At 40.6% G+C, this 19,898-nt stretch overlaps 1 protein-coding gene across 2 annotated transcripts in view; it reads right to left on the bottom strand.

Moving 5' to 3' along the window:
* Positions 1-225: 225 nt before the first annotated feature.
* LOC124406845 (follistatin-related protein 5-like) overlaps positions 226-19,898 on the bottom strand; it is a 46,128-nt gene continuing 26,455 nt past the window's right edge. The window contains exons 2-17 of one of the 2 annotated variants that reach the window (XM_046882483.1): positions 10,521-10,614; positions 10,095-10,227; positions 8,420-8,644; positions 7,688-7,860; positions 7,349-7,483; positions 6,498-6,645; positions 6,167-6,327; positions 5,319-5,442; positions 4,876-5,235; positions 3,698-3,819; positions 3,443-3,580; positions 2,732-2,947; positions 2,477-2,627; positions 2,174-2,374; positions 1,455-1,601; positions 226-1,152 (exon numbers count right to left, since the gene is read on the bottom strand). In XM_046882483.1, coding sequence (XP_046738439.1) covers positions 923-1,152; positions 1,455-1,601; positions 2,174-2,374; positions 2,477-2,627; positions 2,732-2,947; positions 3,443-3,580; positions 3,698-3,819; positions 4,876-5,235; positions 5,319-5,442; positions 6,167-6,327; positions 6,498-6,645; positions 7,349-7,483; positions 7,688-7,860; positions 8,420-8,644; positions 10,095-10,227; positions 10,521-10,604 — 2,748 coding nt within the window. In that variant the 5' untranslated portion in view covers positions 10,605-10,614 and the 3' untranslated portion in view covers positions 226-922. Of the gene's footprint in view, positions 1,153-1,454; positions 1,602-2,173; positions 2,375-2,476; positions 2,628-2,731; positions 2,948-3,442; positions 3,581-3,697; positions 3,820-4,875; positions 5,236-5,318; positions 5,443-6,166; positions 6,328-6,497; positions 6,646-7,348; positions 7,484-7,687; positions 7,861-8,419; positions 8,645-10,094; positions 10,228-10,520; positions 10,615-19,898 lie in introns of those variants that run through there. The other variant, XM_046882484.1, reaches the window with a different exon arrangement.

A 19,898-nucleotide genomic window follows, 5' to 3' on the forward strand; every position in this document is an offset into this window, starting at 1 on the left:
ATGCATAGCAAGATTTCATTATACCAAAACACTGTAGAAAAACTAAGGAAAAAAAGAGTTTTGCCTCAGCAATACCTGTATTATCGTGTATTCGGTATAACTATTCAAACATATACCGAACAAGTGGGAAAGTGAAAATGGGAGAGTTAAATAATCGAGGTGTAAGTATTGTTTCATAAATAGTTGTATTTTTTTTTTTTTTTTTTAAATTTTTTTGTTTTCTGGATTACAAACTCTTCTTTTCAGTTTATATTATTCCGATACAAAATAACATTTTTTTTTCGCAATTTTCTTTTTCTTTTTTTTTTTGTATTTATCGTCAAACTTCGAGATTAGTCTCATCTAATCACTATATATTTTTTAAATTACACGCGCCGCGAACAGGCGATTACTCCATAAAAATGCTATATTCAAACATTTCAATAATATGTGTATATATATATAATAATAATCTATTACTTTATCACTAGTTATTGTGTACGGTGTGTATCTTACCAATTAGTATATGAAAATGATATCTAATCATATATTGAATTTTTAAAGTGCTCGCGTGTGTCGTGGTGGTACGGTGATTAAAATGTGTTGATTTTGTGGAAAAGGATGGTAAAATAGCGGGGGAGGGGGGAGAGGGGGGGGGGGGTGGTGGTTGAAACGTACAATTATCCTTCACTATATTTATCATAATTAATAATACCGTTTTAAAAGAAATTTTTTGTTTCAGGTAAGGAATCACATTCCTTACTTCTTCCACGTTACACTCTCTCATAATATTTACTAACTAAACGAAGATGCGTAACACACAAAGGTGAAATTGAGTCGGTACGGCAAGTATCATCACCTTCACCGTTGACGATATTTTCCCTTCTAAAACTGAGTTCAGATGACAGGAGCGAGAGGGATGCGGATCAGCCTCTGTCGATCTTTAGTGATTCGGAACCGTCAGCCAAACCACAGCACTCGGACGTACCAGCCCGCCGATCTCACAGTTTACTGTCCGCGTCTCTCCGTTTATTACGAATAAAGCTTCGCTCGAAGGGCTCACCATGTATCGACCAAATACTCCGCTATCCACGATCGGCCTGTTCGGATTTCCCCATTTTGCAAGGTTTGTCGGCATTGCTTTACCTACGCCTGTGATCATCTCAACTTTGCCTGTGGATTTATGATCATTTTTAGTCACGCACGGCGATGGTGCCTTCGTGAAATTGAGAGTTTAACGGTGTGAGGTATAAGTTCGTTGGAATTTTGGCACGTTGATTGAGTCGAAATAATATAAAATTAGCTATTTAAAACAACTTGTTTCTAGTGGATTTTTAATAGTTGAAACAATTTGAACACTGTAATTGCCATTCGCGGATCGCTATAAATTGGTAGGTATAGAACTTTCCCTGCACCGTCAATTCCCTGCAATTTCGCATCATCAGCAAGAGTTGATGAAACACTGGGTTGCATACCTGTGGCTAAATTCAAAAACAGAATGTCCTCTTTATCCGTTGATGAAGCGTAGAGATCGCATCCGTGGGTCGTTTGCGATGGATAAAAAGTGATGTCGCTTATATTGAGAGATGTCTTGACGTCGAATGAAAATTTCAAACCGCTCGCTGAAATTTAAGGAGAATTATATCTGCTGTAGAATTCTCATATCGAATGTAAAGGTAATTATTGAAGGGCCATTCGCTTGGAAGTCAAATGATTATTAACATCGGTTTCGCGTGGATTCTATTGATCTTTACCTTATTGTCAGATTTTTTTGTCGATTTCCGGTATACTAAGTGATTTTCATCGATTTGCAATATTAACCCGATTTCCGATGAGTTTTTAGCGTTTTAGGCTTTTCTGATTTCGATAAAAGCACAAAAAATCGCTGGACATCAAGGACATCGCATAATAGGATCGGAATCAACAGGAAACATCCAGCATCGAGGGCGATGAATTGAAACTTCTTGGCGTTTACGGAAAAACTTGAAACAATTTTCGTGATTTCTTCGGTGCTATCGTGTCATTTTAAATGTTTTGCAATGATTTCGAATCATTTCAGTAAACTCGATCGATTTCCCGTGATTCCAAAGAACATTCAAGTTAATTGAGTTCCGTTGATTTTCAACTGTTAAATTTCAGACTTCCTCGAATGAATGGCTCTTCGACAATGATAAACTAATGCAAAGATACCCACGTAATATTTCCTGCACTACGAGGATAACACCGCTCTCTTGTCTATCGAGGGTGACTAGATGACGAGAGTCCGGGGAAATCAGAGGCCTTCCAACGAGGCCAGGCTTGTGCGCGAGCACAGCGTCCGTAACATAATCGAGAAGAAGCTGCCCCGTCGCTCTCCCGGTAACTGGCTCTTCGCATTGAAGAATAACAAATCCGTCTACGAAGAAGACAAATGGTTCGTTTGGAACATATTGGACTTGTTGAGACGGGATAAAACAATAAATATTAAACTGCCAATTTTTCAGCAGATTTTACTCACATAGAGCGGGAAATTGAATGTTCGTCGGGACGCAGCTGTACGGCGCCAAATCCACGCTCCTTGTGTATCGCATATTCGCCAGATCCAGCTTGTACATTCCTCGTTGATTCGTGTGGGTCACATATCCATATTTGTAAGTATGACCGATTTCCTGTTATTTGGTGAAGGGAAATAATCTTTAATACATTTTAATCATTGTTTCTTGATTTCAAAATTTTCCATGCAATTTATTACTGACATCTTTACGATTCGTACCTGGTGCCCCGGTATATAGAGTCCCTTGACTAGGTCGAATTGACCGTCGATTGGTTCTGGATGAACTGTCCGGTGTTTTCGCTTCTGAGCCGCGTCCCGGATCACCTGAACGGTTTTAATCCCGGTGTCCCGCATGCTCCTCCAATTCAGTAGCCAGACCTGATCGAGCGTTGGAACGTAGTGAAGCTCGACGGGGTATTTATCTGTTGCAACGACCTGCAGGAGATCCACATAGGTAAACGCTGATACAAGGTCCATTCTCTCGCCATGGTGATCAATGACCAAACAGGTCACGAAATCAACCCAATTCATATTTATTTGATACTAGCAGTCCGCCGCGGTTCTACACGCGAATATGCTCAAATGCTTATTGTGGCAAAACTATTAGACACAGCCATGTGCTCTCGCGGACTTTTTTGTAGAGCTCATGAAGACCTTGAAAGCTCTTGAATATAACTTTCCTCTATCTGTAAGAGTTAGTCAGTGTTCCTACAAGTGTGTAATCCTGTTCGAACTCAACTCACAAAATATCAGGATGTGCAGGTATTCAGAGAAAAAACAAAAATCAAAATCAGTTCAGTAGTTTTGGAATTATAATCAAACGTACGGATAGACAGATAGAGAGAGTTGAATTTTCATATAGAGATTCCGAGTTATGGTTTGGGATTTGAAAATAGGCTGAAGACGCAAGCGCAGTCATTGAAAACTTACGTCGACCACCACCATCTGGATCTTACTGATCACCAAGATGCGGTCCTTCTCTGGCTGAGTTACGTACACGTACCGATTTGCCACGTTAATCGCTCTTCCCCAGGAACAACTTACGCTCTTTTCACCGCAAACGTACTCCTATTTCGAAAGAAGAGAAGAGGAGAAAATCGATTATTATTCATAATAAGGGTCCCAATTCTTTCTTCTCGGTACGTGAAGGGAAAAGTCTACGGTATTAGGTGTTCGTGTCTCTACCTGGGTTCCAGGAATAATGTCCGAAGACCTGATTTGATGATACAGTCGGCAGGCGGATGGCTCGTAAATCGATATACCCCATTCGTGGAAGGAGAAAAACCTCCGCTCCTCACTTGCAGCAGCTGCATCCCAAAATAAATAAAATTTATAGATTTTGTATGTCTCGAAACTTAATGCGACTGAAAAAACTCCGGAAGAGGCTGGCAATTTGGACTGTATGGTGTATTGCCAAAAAAAAACTAAATAGTCATGGAAGTGTAAAATCGGATCTCAGTTGAATCAAAGACTCTTCTCTGTTCTACGATTAAATATTTCTCAACTAAAATGGTGCGAAATTTTGTTACGAGGGTATATACGAGTGGAGGTATAAAATTATTCAATTCGATTGAGGTTTGTTTTATTTAAAACTATGTAGGTCGAACTGCGCTTAAATATTTTTTTATTACAATTAAATAATTGGCACATTGTTATCGGCAATAACGTCAATCGTTTCGCTCACAATCAGTGACATGTTTTACGGTGCCTGCGACATCTCTAAAACTGCACAATCAGTTTGATTTATTTTAAACACAGTATTCTTAGATAGTCTATCCTCTGCGTCAGGTTCTGATTAAAAAAAAAATTCCGCAAAACAGAGACCGGTTGAAGTTGGTATTCGGTTTTTTTTCCAAAATTCACAAGTTTTTCTATAATTTAAATGTCTAGAAAAGTGCTGGATCGATTCAATCCAAAATTTAATCAGTTTTAAGCTTAGAAGAGTAGCTTCGACCGAGATCAAAACCATCAAAATCCGTTGATCTATTCGCGAGATATATAGGCAAGGCAAAATATGTCACCACACGAAATAGTTGACTTTATTAATGTTCAATAATAATGCGTTACTTTATCAATTAAATCCAATGAAAATAATATATAAATGAAGCTAAGTGTGTAATGTATACCTTTTCATAAAACAAGTCCCAATCGAATTGAATATTTGGTTGTCGAGGTATAAATTACAAAAATTCACAAACTTTTTCAGCCGTCTGCTCACATAAACCCCCATAAATAAGTAAGAAAATGCATTAAGAATCCGTTTACTGAGTTTTAAATTACTGAAAATTTCTTCCAAGAATTTTTTTCTTTTGGGTGAGATATCACTTTTCAAATTAAAAATTTTTCACCCTGGAATTACGCACTTGGTGTGGGTTGTTCCTGAATCACCAAACTGCTTATATCCCTGGTCAACCCGCCCACACTCGTAGCCTGGCACATGTATGCGCCTGTGTCGGCGTACCCAACGTTTCTAACGACAAGCCTGGTCCCATTACCAACGACATCGTACTTCCCACTATCGTCATCTTCGCCATCGTCGCCATCATCATCCCCTTCGGCGTCATCGTCGCCATCGTCGTCGCCTTCTTTGAGGCGTAGGGGTTCGTCGTTTTTGAGCCACTCCACACGAGGCAGAGGTTCGCCTACCACGTGGCACCACATCGTGGCCTCTTCACCAGGTCGTTTCGACTGGAGCCGCGGCGTAACGCGGACTTCAGGGACAGCTAGAAGGTAAGGGATATTCGGAAAATTATCAGCAATCTGATTATCCAACAATTTCAGAAAGTTTTAGGAGCGGTGGACTCACTATGAACCGTCACCACGTGCGTCTGGACTACGTCCTTGTTCCTCAAAGCGTGACAAGTGTAGTTACCAGCGTGGACGAGCTGGACTCGTTTCAAATAGAGGCTTCCGTCGTTGAAAACACGGATCTGAAAGATCATCGATTACAGGGGCAAGTTGACGACCTTAATATCGAACCTGATAGAAACTGAAGCTTGATTTCATTGTATCAAGAATTAAGTCCGATATTTTTGGCATGATACTGAGAATTTGAGATTAGCCAAAATTCGTTGCGAAGGGTGTGATTAGGACGAATAGAAAAAGTGCCATAGCCAAGGGGTTAGCCATTTGACAAAAAGTGACACAGTGATTGCAGACTACAGAGACTGCATAAAGTTTTTTTATGATTGCAAAAGATTTCTCCTTTTAAGTATGAAAATTTTACTACATATGACTATCAGAAAATGTCACGTCTACCGTGATTACAAAAAAATTAATCATATGTAATCATCTGTAATTTTGGTCTAAATAGTATAGAAATTTTTGGTGCTGGTTATCATTATTATTTATTTACTCTAATCTCAATGACTACGATGTTATTGAAAAATATTAAAATTAAAACAATAACTGTTAGATTGCAGTCATTTTTATGATTGCAAAATAACTACAGTAACAGGCGACTGGTTTACTGGTTAACCCCTGGGCTATAGCGACCTCAGATGTAGCTTCGATTGTCTATCTGCTGGCGATGAACGCTAAATTTTACAGAAAACTGTACACTGTACGTGTAATTTCAGAGAAACGTTTTCACAATGGATGCGAACATTAAATGCGTTTTATAGAATTAACATTAGTGGACTAAAGTAACTCCACCTCCTGTTCGGCGAGCGTTTCAACGTCGGCCTCGTGCCTACGCCAGACAAGGGGCGGTGGGGGTGTTCCAGTAACGTCGCATTTGATTTCAACGTTGTCGCCAACCCTTACAGAGATATGATTCACTTCACGCGATTTGTCCAGGGAGACTACCGACACGCCTGGAAGTTGACGTGAAATTTGGAGATCCGTTACACTATGGCTTGTCACAGATTTATGAGTATTATTATTATTATTATTATTATTATTATTAATGTTATTATTAGTGAATGATATTGATATTACTGAATACTGATGTATAGGTACTTTCATACTCCCGTATATTTCATACATTGATCATACTGACTGTAGAGTTTGCTGAATGCCATGTAGAACTCGTTGATGTTCAAACGTCCATCCTTGTCAGCGTCGTCGTAGCTTATCATATGACCTAGTGAACAACCTCGGCTTAACTGCTCCAGGTCTTCGCGCTGTGCAATCTGGAATAACAAAAACAATATTGACAATAACAATAGTACAAAAGCTCGAGAAGCTTCTTTCGATTTTAGGCTTGTGTACAAGCTGTCGCCGAATTGTAACACCATGACGAGAGTAGCTATATTCTGCTCACGGGCTGTAGCGACGCGCCCTTTTCATGAACAAAAATCATTAATCATCTCGCAGGGAAACATTCATGACAAAATGAAACGGGTCATAAAGGTGATGGTATTAATGGTCGTTGTATGTTTTACGTGTAACGTCGCGCTTACCATTCGCCACAGAGGCCGCGTACGTTTTGATTGTGCAACAAGTGCGGTATTCAAATTGGAGAGATCTGGGAGACGCATATTCGTAAACTGAAGTGGGAAGAGGGGTAATAAAAATATGATTGATGTCCGATCCGTTGGTCAGTATTATACCGTAATATGAGTTATCGACCTTTCAAACTGTTCTGCAGGACGTCTAGCCTCATTATATTGATTTTACAATACCTTGTAAGGATTCAACAATTATTGAGGGTTTGTGTATACGGTTTGGAAAAATCATCATTTTCAAACTTATACATGAAACAACCTAATCCATTCTGTTTATTTTTCAAATCTTTCATAACGGATCCCGAACTTTTATCTGACTTCTTATCTCACAAGAATGGCATCGAATTCTGATATCGACGTAACTATATAACAGACACGATCTTCTCACCTGCTCCAACTCTTCTCTTTCCAAATTTCCGTTATTATTCTGATCGTAGTGGGAAAACATTATGCTGACCAGGTACTCCTTGCTGTGGTTATCCTGAGCCATCAGTCTAGCGTGATTGAATAACAGCAGGTTATCCTGTGGATTAAATAAGAAAAAAGCTATAAAGTTAGAAATTTAGGAAGCTCAAGAAATTCGGGGAGTCAAATCTCAGTCAGGAAATCTATACTTCTGAAAATCGGTGAAAATATCAATTTTTTAATTCTAAACGGTAACTTTTATATTTTTCTATGCACATCTTTCTTCCTCGCAATTTCACTCTCTCCGAGTGCACCAACCCACCTTCATAATCTCGTATTCCTGCGCCGAGCAATCCTCCAGGTCATAATTATCCGTGTCTATGGTGTTCTCTTTGACGTCGTTCTGCCCCGTGTCTTTTTGGTCAGGCGGTTTTAGGGTCAGATTCGCGGCGGTTCCAACAGGCAGAACTCGCGGCGCATCCGGAGGGCGATCGTCTGAAACGTGCAGCACCGAAAATTATGCGGCTGCAGGATAACTGCAGATAATTAATCAGCTGAAAACTCGAAGAAAATGTTTGTCTAGCTACATATTTGAACAAATTCTTATTTAATTTGAAATAATATCTTGTTTACCCCTCTTCATTCAACATAAATGAATCGGTTTTTTGCTCCGGAGAACAAATCATTTTGCTCAACATTTTTTTTTTCTTCCTTTTTTTAACTAACAAAAGATAGTTTTTTTCCTGAAATCGAAAATAATATTGATTACCTTGAACATACTTTCGTTTGAGATTGAACGAAGGGTTTGAAAAAAATATTTAGTTACAATAAACGACTTTTTTCTCTGACAATGAGTGAAAGATTTCCCGATAAGATTATACCCAATTAATTAGTTTGATGCCTATAAGTCATCAGGCATTTGTTCTGTATATACGCATAAACACTACGTGTACTACATTGTGTTAGGGACATGGAGGATGAAATTGAAAAATGCATAAGTGTGCAGTGCATGATTTCAGTATTTTTTACAGGAGCCCATCACAGATCCTCGTACCTGCTCGATGTAGACATCGCATGAGCCTACTGGCGATTAGCGGGATACCAGAATTGCACGCTGCACGATGGAGTTCGCAGTGGTTTGCGTAGACCCTTCCGTCGCTTCCGCATACCGGATGGTGTCGACGGGAACACCGTCTCACGCAAATGCAAAGGGCGACTTCCCCGTCTGGAGATATTTCGCACTCTCTGCCAGCACCGCAATATTTGCCAAGGCAAGGGCCTGAGGAAAGTTGCCGGATATGGTTACGAGGAGGTTGGTTGGCCAAAAATCTATACTTTTTAATGTTTTCGGTATAAGATATAGCCGGATATTGAGTATTTACTAAATTATTATACTTATGTCTATAAAATATAGTTGTAAAAATACTCAAATTAAAATACTGGATGTATAAACGAAAGGTAAAATATCGATGCTCTGTTTCAAATACGTAGTTTCAAAGTATTTGGAAATCCAGTACGTTTGATCGATTTCACTCGGATAATTTTATTCTAAAGACTGCAGTTTCTACAAATTCACTAGAAGACTTTTTTCAACATTGTGGCATCGTGAAATATCTAGTTTTACAATCCGCCTTATTGATTAAGATCAACAAAATGCGATGTTGAATTGACGATTGAAAAATAGAAAATCTGTCTCAATGACTTTTTAGAAAACAATTCTTAGAATAAAATAGGCTGTAAAATGAAATCGAACCAATTCTTCTCGACTTTAAACCATTATTTGAAGAGATTCGAAATAAAGCATCGATTTCTAACGATAAACTTTCTTTATAATTACAGTATTTTCTGTTTCTGTATTTAACAGATCTTCATTGGGTGGGAATATGATAAGATAAGAAAATATTTGATGATTTTTAATTTTCATGCGTATGTTGCGTTATAACTCTACCGAGACAATAATATAATCAGAGATTGCCAAAAAGAATGCAACGTACTTAATACAGTCAACCGTGAGTTCATATAAAATAATTAAGAAAACAAATGTCTTCTGTATATGGATATCGCTGTAAAACGAGTTTCGTGCAGATGGCTGGAGGGGTTTCTCAAAGTCGTATTCGCTCAAGTTGGTGGAATTATATAATATGATATCCGGCGAGTATAATGTATATACATGGTATATATGTACGTCCATATAATACAAACACACGTACATACATGCCTGTGCTATACCCCAGAGAAATATCAGTGAAATGTAAATGTTTTTGAATTGTATACGGTTGTATTCCTTTGTTTGACATTTTCGCCTCATCATCTGTTATCGAGACAAAAAAGCGTAGTGACAGAATGATGAAGGAATTCGTTCAATATGTGCGAGGATGTGCGTCTGCGTGCAGATAGCAGTTATCCTCGCCGGCGTGGCGTTTATATTCTGGATTGTTCTCGTTGTGTACAAACTTGCGTGAATACGAAAATTACACGTATATAGATAAAAAAAATCTCGGCAATCGTAAGGATCATCTGCAGCAAATGAAAGTTACGATCGGCTTACAGATAGTCGCCGCGATAACCTTCACTTGCGTCGTTTGCTTCGTTCTCAAGATTCAGTACTTCTAACGGAGACTGTCAATCATCATAAAACGGTACAGATTGTATCTATATGCATTGATATAAACCGTCCCCTGAGGTTATTCGAAATATCTTTTACTCTTTCCACTCCACAGTTTGCTTACCTTTGCCCTTGCTCGAAGCGGTTCTACGATCATCCGGTTGACTAGAAGATGGAGAAACCGCGGGCGAAGCTCGATCGACGATTATCGGAGATTCCGTCGAAGCTGCGGTGTAATCGCGATGTCGCCGAGAATGCTGAAACGTTTAGTGTATTCAATCGCGAAGGATAAATGGGCAAACTACACATTATAGAACTACTGAAAAAAGCACAATCGGGAAGCTTGTGATTATTCGCAAGAAATTGTGCGAAGGTGGTGCAATGCATATAGTTACAGGTATGCCGCTCGTCTTGCAGGCGATTCGTTTCACCGTTCGTTTGACCGTAATGGATTTTACGTACCCGTCTACACGGTACACAGCTCTCGGTTATTGCTTTCTTCAGTTACATGTAAGGTTCGTAAAGGCCTTCAAAGTAGCTGCGTTTTTACCTTGTAACGAGATGTGCCTGCGGTGCTCGATAGCTGGAGGCTTATCAGGAGTACAAAATACAGTCCAGCCCACTCAGATTTCATCCTTGGCTGAAACAAAATTTTCCAACCTTTAATAAGTTTGTTCTGCGGTAAAAATTTCTTTATAAAATTACCGTGTGCAAATTGTTCATCATTTTTGTCTAGCCTTATATACCGTACAAGATAACGCGCGAGAAATTCACACAAAAAGTATATCTTTGAATAATATTCATCCAATATTTCTTCTTCGCAGACTATTTTTACAAAGGCACTTTCGCGAGTAATGCGGGATAAATTGCACAGGCTGGGTGCTCATATAAATATGAGGAGCGTACGTGAAAAATATATGAGAAAGAAAAAGCATTCGTCTTCGAATTGGGCCGCGAAGACTGATGGCCGGGGTGATCTGCATGCTTTTTTCCCCTTATGCCCTGCACATGTATATAGGTATATAGCTATATGTAACGTGCATAGATATCTGCTTTTTCTACCCTCGCCAGAGAATATCCCTTTCCGAGGTTCTAGGGTCAGAATGGGGTTGGGCAGCCCCTAGTCTAGTCTAACTTAGCTGAGAGATAAGAACTTGTAGCAGTAGAAGCTGAGCTCACGGATCCGGGGCAACAACGGCAGCAGCATCTGCAGGGGTAGAAGGAGCCGTGGTAACAGAAGCACTAGCCGCGAGATTACCCTCGGCACTTAGCGACGGCTTGAGACGGTCTAAAATCAAAGTTTCACAACTACTTTGTGGGAGGTTCCACAGAGTAATCTGTTGTGTGTCTCTTCTAGTCTCTATAGCTCTCTAGCATACTAAATCAGATCGCGAAGTCTGCAGGCAGAAGGTAATTTTTCGTAATTGATCAGAGAATGTTGCGAAATTACTTACCACGATGCACATTACTTTCTTACCATCTCTTTTCACGGTATACAGAAAACTTGATTGCAATAATTTGTTACAGATCGCAAGAATTTCGAATCGTCAAATTTGTCTTAATCAGAGTTCTGAAAAATTGTGATTAAAAGTTTCCCTCGGAAAGAAATCTCACGAAAAATTTCCTATATACCTACTTATATATATTTTATTTGACAAATGTGCAGAGAAAGTTGTGAAAAATTACGCGGAATTATTAGAACACTTTATTATACTGCAGCACGTCTCGTACATCCGGCGCAGCGTTTGTCGGTTATACGTAGATATCACGTGTGCATATAGATATGTATATATACGTATAGGTATAGGTACCTATACGTTCGTTACACCTACACACTGAATTATTGGCGTTCTGTATTAATTACAATGAAATCAGAGTTAATTAAGCGGAAGCATTAGTCGCCAACAGAAATTCAATTATCTCCGTAAACGGCCGGCTCTGCAGCGGCTAGGGGATGGAAGAAGGCGCCGTGGGGGTCGACGAGGGATTTAACGTTGGGTATAAGACTCTTGCAGGCACCGCGCGCTGGCCCCGTTTACACGTAATTCGCGTAATAAATCTCCTCTGCAGGGGCTCATTACCATATATATGAACGTGCCAACTTAAAATAACAGTTCGTCCTCGTCGCGTCGTGTCGCTCCAACTCACAGCCGAGCGCCTGCCATCCCGCAACCCTCCTCACCGAAAAGGATATCCGAGTATCCTCCATAGGCTAAATCAGTCTATGCGGCGTCTGCAAATCGAGTTCACTTTAAAGATTATCTGTCTGTTGTTGGGGATTATTTAAACAATTCTAGTTGTTTATATGGATACAGACTAATCGTCGGTGTCAAGGGTATTTTTTTGAGAAGAGATTGGTATTTATGGATTGCTATTCGATTGACGGGGTCCACGTCAGCTGCCAAGTGAGATTTTTTCAGAAATGGCAGTATGGTCTTCAAATGTAAGTTTGGTTGCATATCTAGTGGCGCTGAACGATAAGTTTTACAGAAAACTTCCGGTATGTTCATACCCAAAGACAATCTTCATGCTGCAATATTATCGATCATTCTATTGATCGAATTAAATTATCAGTCAACTGTATTCACTCTGATTCAAACATATTTCGGCATAAGTAACAATTTTTCTTTAAAAAATTAATTTCGATAATTACAAAAATACGCATGCAGTAATAAGAAACTAATTACGAGATAACATATTCTAAATTCTTGTATTTCATAAGACTCTGAAAAATTATGTCTTCTCTGATAGTGGCTTCAGACTTGGACCTCATGATGTTGGAAATTTCTATCGAGCAGGTGAGCCTGTCTTTTGGAATCCTTCACGGTAGAGATAGATTAACAAATGTATCTCCATTTTTCTGTTAAACATTCCAATTTTGACGCACATATGAAAAGTGATATTGAAAAAGAACGGAACAAACGGTTTTAGTAATGCCGTGTAATATAATTTCGGAAAGGTTATGTTACCGTATTGCTAGATAAAATTATGTAGGAAATTTGTAAACATTGCGCATTTGTAGTGATGTACATTTATTGCTGTTATCATCTGCGATACCCTAAAAATATTTGTTAAGAATGAGAGGTTACCTAGCTACCAGATGATTATGCGGAAACAAATCACACCACCCAACCGGGAGCAGACTACCAAGAGGCAACCTATGACACAGTTCGTTATGGGTTGTCATTTGGGTTACCTGCTAGGGGGCGAGTGGCGTGATTCGATTACAGATAATTTTGGTATAATATTATTTGTTGAAAAGCGCATTTTTCTTGACGAAGCTGGAAGTTCCGCGAGTGACGGAGTTCGACCGAGCTGTGATGAAGAAGACGGTGATGATGTTTCGTCTTCTGGACAAAGACTGGACGAGCCTGTACCCCCAGCGCGCAGACTACCAGCTTTACCGGGGTTCGAACAGTGAGGTGGAGCCGTTCAACGGTGGAGTATCGGTGGTGTTTCCGATCCCGGTATCATCGCTAGAAAAACCTATGGAGAACGTCGAGCTGCAGGTCTACGTTCACAGGGAATTGTCAAAGTATTTCGAGCGTCAGCCGTCGGAAAGCGTGGGCATCACTCGTGTCGATGTTTCCGACCTTTTCAACCGCGTGATCGAGGGTGTCAAGCGCCGGAACGAGGACGTCGCTCGAAAGCGGCCGGTCCATCCCCGTGAACCCGTGTCAAGGTCAACGAAAGATACTCATCCCCTTCTCAACGAGGATGGAACCGACTCGGGCGCAAAAGTGACCGCCTACCTCCGACTGACCCACCTGGGCCGTTCGGTTATCTCAGAAATCGAGGTGCCTGAAGACGCGAAACGTCTGTTCTACGCGCGCGAAGAAACCAGTGAGAAACTACCATATCAGTGCAGGGAAATATCCCTTGAGGAACTAACCGGTGGGTGCTGGGGTAGCGGGACTCTCGTTCCGCCCAGGGATCCCAGAGACACGATATGCTGCTGCGACGCGAGCGATAAATCTGGCCTGTCGAAAATTCAGGGTGCCGACGATAAGGGCAAGGACTCGGGGGTATCCGGCGATGGGGGAGGGGGCGGCGAGAAGTCAGGAAAAAGTGACAAGGGCGGGAAGGGGAGTAAGCGTCGAGGTCAACGCGGATCCGGGAGCGAGGGTGGAGGGACTAACGGTTCAAACAGAGGCGGAACTGGGAGCGGATCTGGGATCAGTGATCTAAACGGGGGAGATGGCGCAAATGTATCGTGCAACGTGAAACCAGCGCTCTGCGGACGCGAGGGTACCTGCAACAAGAAGGACAAAAAGGGGAAGGTTGGAAAATGTGGGAAACCCGACGGCGAAGGCGGCAATCCGTTGGCCTGCGGGGAACGCCGGAAGTGCGCTAGGCGCAGATCGGCTGCCGGTAGCGCGACTGTTGGAATTGTTGATAAGAAGGCGTCCTGCCCCTGGCCACCCCCCGTTTGCCCCTGCCAGCCCAGGCCGCAACCTCCTCCATGCTCACCCTGCACACCTGCTGCACCCTGTACCAGATGTCAACCTGTCTACCATGGATCTGCCTACGTCGTAAGACCCAGTGCATGCCAGAATTTATACGATACTTCACCGTACAACACCTACGTCTCGAATACTCGATGCCCACCGGTCAATGTCGGATGGCGATAGAAGTTGCAGTGTGAGAATACTTCTAGTCTTTTGCTCGTTGTGTGGATGTCTGCAGCTAGCTCTTAGATCAGTCAAGCTGATAATGCGACAAACTTTACTTTGAGAGAATAATTGTCTATCCTTGTTTTGGGATCATATCCTGGTGATGTAGAGATGATTTCCTTGAAGGTACTTGATTCTTCACCAGCAGATAGGCAATCGAACGTATATGTACAATATACATTACGTATACAATACATAAATATTCCAACGTAGAAGCATAATGTAACCTTGGACGACTTGATTTATGGTTATTTGTTGCGGAAATGATGATCCGAGGACTATTTAATGCCTAATTCTGAAACATTTGGCAAATACGATACCCCGAGAAGTGGCAAAAGTATGTTTTCGAAATTAAGGTTTTTCATTTTTTCCGGTGTTCCTTGTTTTTCCTTTTCTCTCGAGCGTTATACCTAGAAGCTAGCAGAGTGTACGGACTACAACCAGGTGACAACGTGGTAAGGTATCGTAGAGAATAACGGCAACGCTGCCGGCAGTTAAAAGCGAAACATAGACTTATAAAGATAGACTGCCTAGTCCGTGCACCGAGCTGAAGCCCAGATTAAAAAGAGAAAGCAGCAGCGGGAGTCCGACCTCTCTGTTGCACAGTCGAAAGAGTGGGGAGCAGCCGCCAGGCGGGGAAAGCAACAAGGCAAACGGGAAGGTATGATTGTATAAGTTAAGTGTTTCCCCCTCCAAGTCTCCGATTAAAGTGAGAGGTCGGACCCCCATTGCTGCTTCCTCTTTCGAATTAAGGCTTCAGCTCGGTGCACGAACCGCGCAGTCTATCTCTGGAAGTCTACGAAGCGGGAGCTGCTCGGAACAATGGCGAACCGACCGGTGCGACCAGCCCCCTGGTGCTCCTATGTATTTCATATAGCTGTGTCCGCTTATGATCGCCCCATTTAGTTGTTACTCCGTGGCAATGACAGTACTCCCCCCCCCTGCTCCACAACACTCCGCAGAGGTCGAATCCAGCCCCAGAAAAAAAAATGTAATCATCGTAACGTGTTGTACGGTCCGATTATTTTTCACTGGAAATATTATCTGAGAGATTTTAATAACAATTGCTTCATGTTTAAGCAATAAATTCTCTGATAAAGTTTTGGTCGCTTGCGGGAGTGGGGGTAGGGAGCAATAGCCGTAGCGGCAGCAGCGCGGAGTACTGCTAGCGCCACGTAGCGGCTGACGACGTTTAGTGGACAAGATTTTGGGCTCAGTGCCAGGGGGCTGGCTGAGTGTGATCGTTCGGGAGTACCAGTAGCGCCACTAGTGGCCAAAATTGTCCCTATCGACGGCACTTGCACTAATGTTGACGAGTGATGTGGCGGTTGTTCGTCATAATTTTTCCGAAAAAACAAACATTTTTGCCGAAAAAATACCTCCTTCCAGTGTGAGGAAAGTGAAGGTTAATTGTTACGCTATCCGTTGTTATAATAGTCTCAGAAATACCAAGTAAATCGTTATTTACTATACCTATGCGACAGGGCGATTCAAAACGATTGGTAAATTTCGTGCCAATTTTTATGGGGTCGGAAAAATGTAATTCTTTAATTTTCTTTTCATTATTAAATCACTCATTTCTCTTCATGATAGACAATTTACGCATCGCTAAACTGCGGAAAATGTTAATATATTTTTATTATTGCACAAATATTGCCGTAGATGGTTGGCATAACCTTATCTTATTGCAATCTGTCGTATGCCTCGATCCGTATATGTGTCCAATAATTATTGTTTGGAACAATTTTTTCAAATCATTTTTTGATTAACGAACTGTCCATCTGCTGTATTTACTGTCGTAAAAATTATTAGACATTTTTCGCACGAATAGATAATTTCATTTTACGCATGCAATATTCTAAAACATTGGCGCCATCTACGCCGAGTTTTACGAATATGAACCCTTATTTCGCGCACAATCTCTAACAAGCGACATCGGCAAACACCACGTGAGGATTCATCCGTCTGGAGTCCACGCCTCGAGCACAAGTGTTGCACTCCAGGGTGAAAAGTACCCATTGCAGCCAACCAATGAGAAAATCGATTGTGAGTGATATAGTTTAAAAAATAAATGACAAAATACTTGAATAATATTATTCTTGGATGTGATTTCTGCGTCGTATTTTATCGCAATTTCTGAAAATATACAAGGGGTTTAGACATAAGGGTTTGATTTTTTACGAGGCTATAACCGCGCACAATATCTCCACTGTTTGCCACCGTAATTTATTTTTCATTCTAATTTTAGCAAAATCGGTTGAGTGGATCGTCTAGAGTCCTAGCTACGGAGAAATCGCATACCGACACGTGTCGTTAAAAATGTTGAAAAGACTTTCTGAAACCTTATTTTAATGATACCATTTCGTATTTCAAAGCTTAATGAATGATCTTGAGGAATATAGATTTTTATGAGATTGTAAAAAGCACGCCTGATAGTAACAAAAAAAAAATTGGTCATATTTACCAAATATGCCGAAAAAATGTTTTGTTGGTTCAAATAATTATCGTTTCACTCAATAACGCAAATTACTGAGTTCTGATCCCTTATTAATTTGAATTATAAGAGCGGTTTCTTTCGCCATATTTGATCACCATATTTGGTAACTTCAAAGAATCCTTATTCTGTGCGTGTTTTGGGAAATTGTAATGACCCTCACGTAATACAAGCTTGGAAGAAAATAAAAATTCCGTCCGTTGACTCTTCCCTTGTCAGAGTGAGTTATAGGTTGCGTCGAAAATAAACTAAGCTTCGATTTTCGGGAATTTCTTCAGTTTCGCGAGTCATATTTTGGAGTGTCGTAAGTGCGAGTAAATTACTCGTGTGAGAATTCTGCATATTGGTCAGCTGGCGTATAAACTAGTACTGAAATCACGACATGGCTATCGTTGCGGAATAGTCACTCCGTGGTTATTTTCGATTGAGTTCAATTTCGTGATATTGAACATTTAATTTGTAGAATTAATTTATTGATGATGTTATTATTTAAGGTAGCGCGTAGCGATAATTGGATTACTTCAATCGATTACTGTAGTTTCAGTTCACTTTTATATTTTTCCTTTGACAATTTGAATTTGTCGAAAATCCGCAAACACATACGTCTCCTATATTAAGTTATTGCATGATTCGAAATTTAATTAACCGATTATTATCTTTTTCGAAACCCGTACGAGTTACGGTTGAAAAATGGCGCCTGTGATGCGTGCGTTCTGTAAGATGTTCTTCGTTGCTATGTATTTTATATGGGATGCGGATCAGTTTGTTTTCGCCCTCTCTTTTTCAAGGCCTGCGCTAGTGTAGAGCAGGACGAGTTTAAGCACGAACGCATTCGCGGAGTGATTCACCGCATCGCGGAAAACGTCGGATCGAAGAAAAATATCTCTTTCTATTTCTCCTTCTTTTGAACGTTTTTGCCTCCCCATGCTTTTTTTTCTTTTTCTTTCTCTGCAAGTTTGAAAGTATTTTCTGCAAGCTTCTCAGGCGTGTTGTATATTATACATATAAGATACGTCGTGTGTATAATTTTTTATCCAGCTGACGTCCGGACAAATGGCTTGACTGATTTGGATAATATTCGCATGAAAAGTCACGAATATACGTGAAACGAGGATTTCATGCGAAACTTCTTTTCAAAATTTTATCTATTGGTAGGATACGTAATTCCCCTTCTTGAAATTGCCAACATCCGATTATTTCTTTTTTCATCTATAGTGTATGTGTAACAATAAGTTGCGATTATATATATCATATCCTCTACACAGTTCACCTAATAACGTTATATGACACGATGTTCTTTCAGAAATCTTATTACACAAAAATTTCAACTATGGTCGAGCCACGTTTCCTTGTATCATAAGATTTAAAAATGGAACGACACGAAGAGATTATATGGGCACGTGTTAATACCATATAGATTGACGATGAGTATATGTTATCCAGTGTATTGAAAGTTGTTAAATATAAACAAATCGAGCGTTGTCTTCAAAGCATTGAAAAATTTATAATTCATAAACTCTCTGTGAGTATAATACAAACGGTATTAATGTATACAACTGATTAACATCTGTGATTTCTAGGTAGCATTAGATCAATTTTTACGACGTAAATCGGCACTTAAATTATACGTTTGAACATGAATGTACAACTTAAATATATCCGGGAAAGTAAACGACAGTAACGTGTCGAGCCTGGTTCTTTAGCGGTACCGAGAATAATTTGTTGTTTGCTGAGAAAGGTGCAAACTGCAAACTTCGGTCGGATGATGCGTCGGAGGAGGTCATTAGTGCATTTTGGTTAGGACGCGAATTTTTTTTATTTCGTAATGTCAACCATGAGCGTAAAACTCAGTTTCCGGGGCCGTGAGGGTGGAGGGACAACCGCCATCTTGAAATGAAGGTTGTAATTAGTTTTTTTTTTTATCTCCGTAACTATGAATAACGTATGAATAATTGTATCAACTACAAAAAAGGTCTGTAAAATTTTTGTCGGCATCACGGTTACGGAGATGAATAAAAAAAAACCAATTACCCCTCATTTCAAGATAGCGATCGTCCCTCCACCTTCACGGTCCCGCAAATCGAGTTCACACTTATGGCCGAGCCCTCTACGAAATGAAAAAAAAATCGCGGCCTCTCCAAAACGCACAGTCATTCACCATTCGACCGTACTAATCATAGAGCCTAGATATAAAGAGAATGATCGTAACGTACAAGAACCGGCCGGGAATTGGGGAAAAAATCTTTCTACACTAAAGGCACTAGAGCTGCACTAATGTCAGGTTCTTATTTAGGAAGGGAAATGCCCATGATACCACGTGACACGAACAATAACAAACGGACGGTATGAACCTGAGATTAACCTTAATAAAGCTAAAAAGCCGTCGTCTTTCGTTCCCTTTATATATCTAAGCTCCGTTGTACCACTTCTCAGCATAGACTCATGGAGAATAGGTTAGGGTCAACGCACCGTGCGCTGCATTCGGGAGTGAGAGAGACGGAAGCAACTTCTTTTTCTTTTCTTCATCCATCCCGACACTAGAAGCGCAGTTTGCGTCGTAAATCGAAATAACAAACTTGGATACTGAGGGTCCCTACCCCCGCCGTCGTCTGTACAAGACCTGTATGTAAGACCGTGACTGTCATCGTCATCATCATCATCACTAATACTATTACACCCCTACACACGTCTCCTGCATCAGAGACTCGGTCTTTATAATACGCTGATAAACGAGGGGATGATTTAGGGTTCGTCGAGCGAG

Source organism: Diprion similis, chromosome 6 (assembly GCF_021155765.1).
Source record: "Diprion similis isolate iyDipSimi1 chromosome 6, iyDipSimi1.1, whole genome shotgun sequence".
Taxonomy (NCBI): Eukaryota; Metazoa; Arthropoda; class Insecta; order Hymenoptera; family Diprionidae; genus Diprion; species Diprion similis.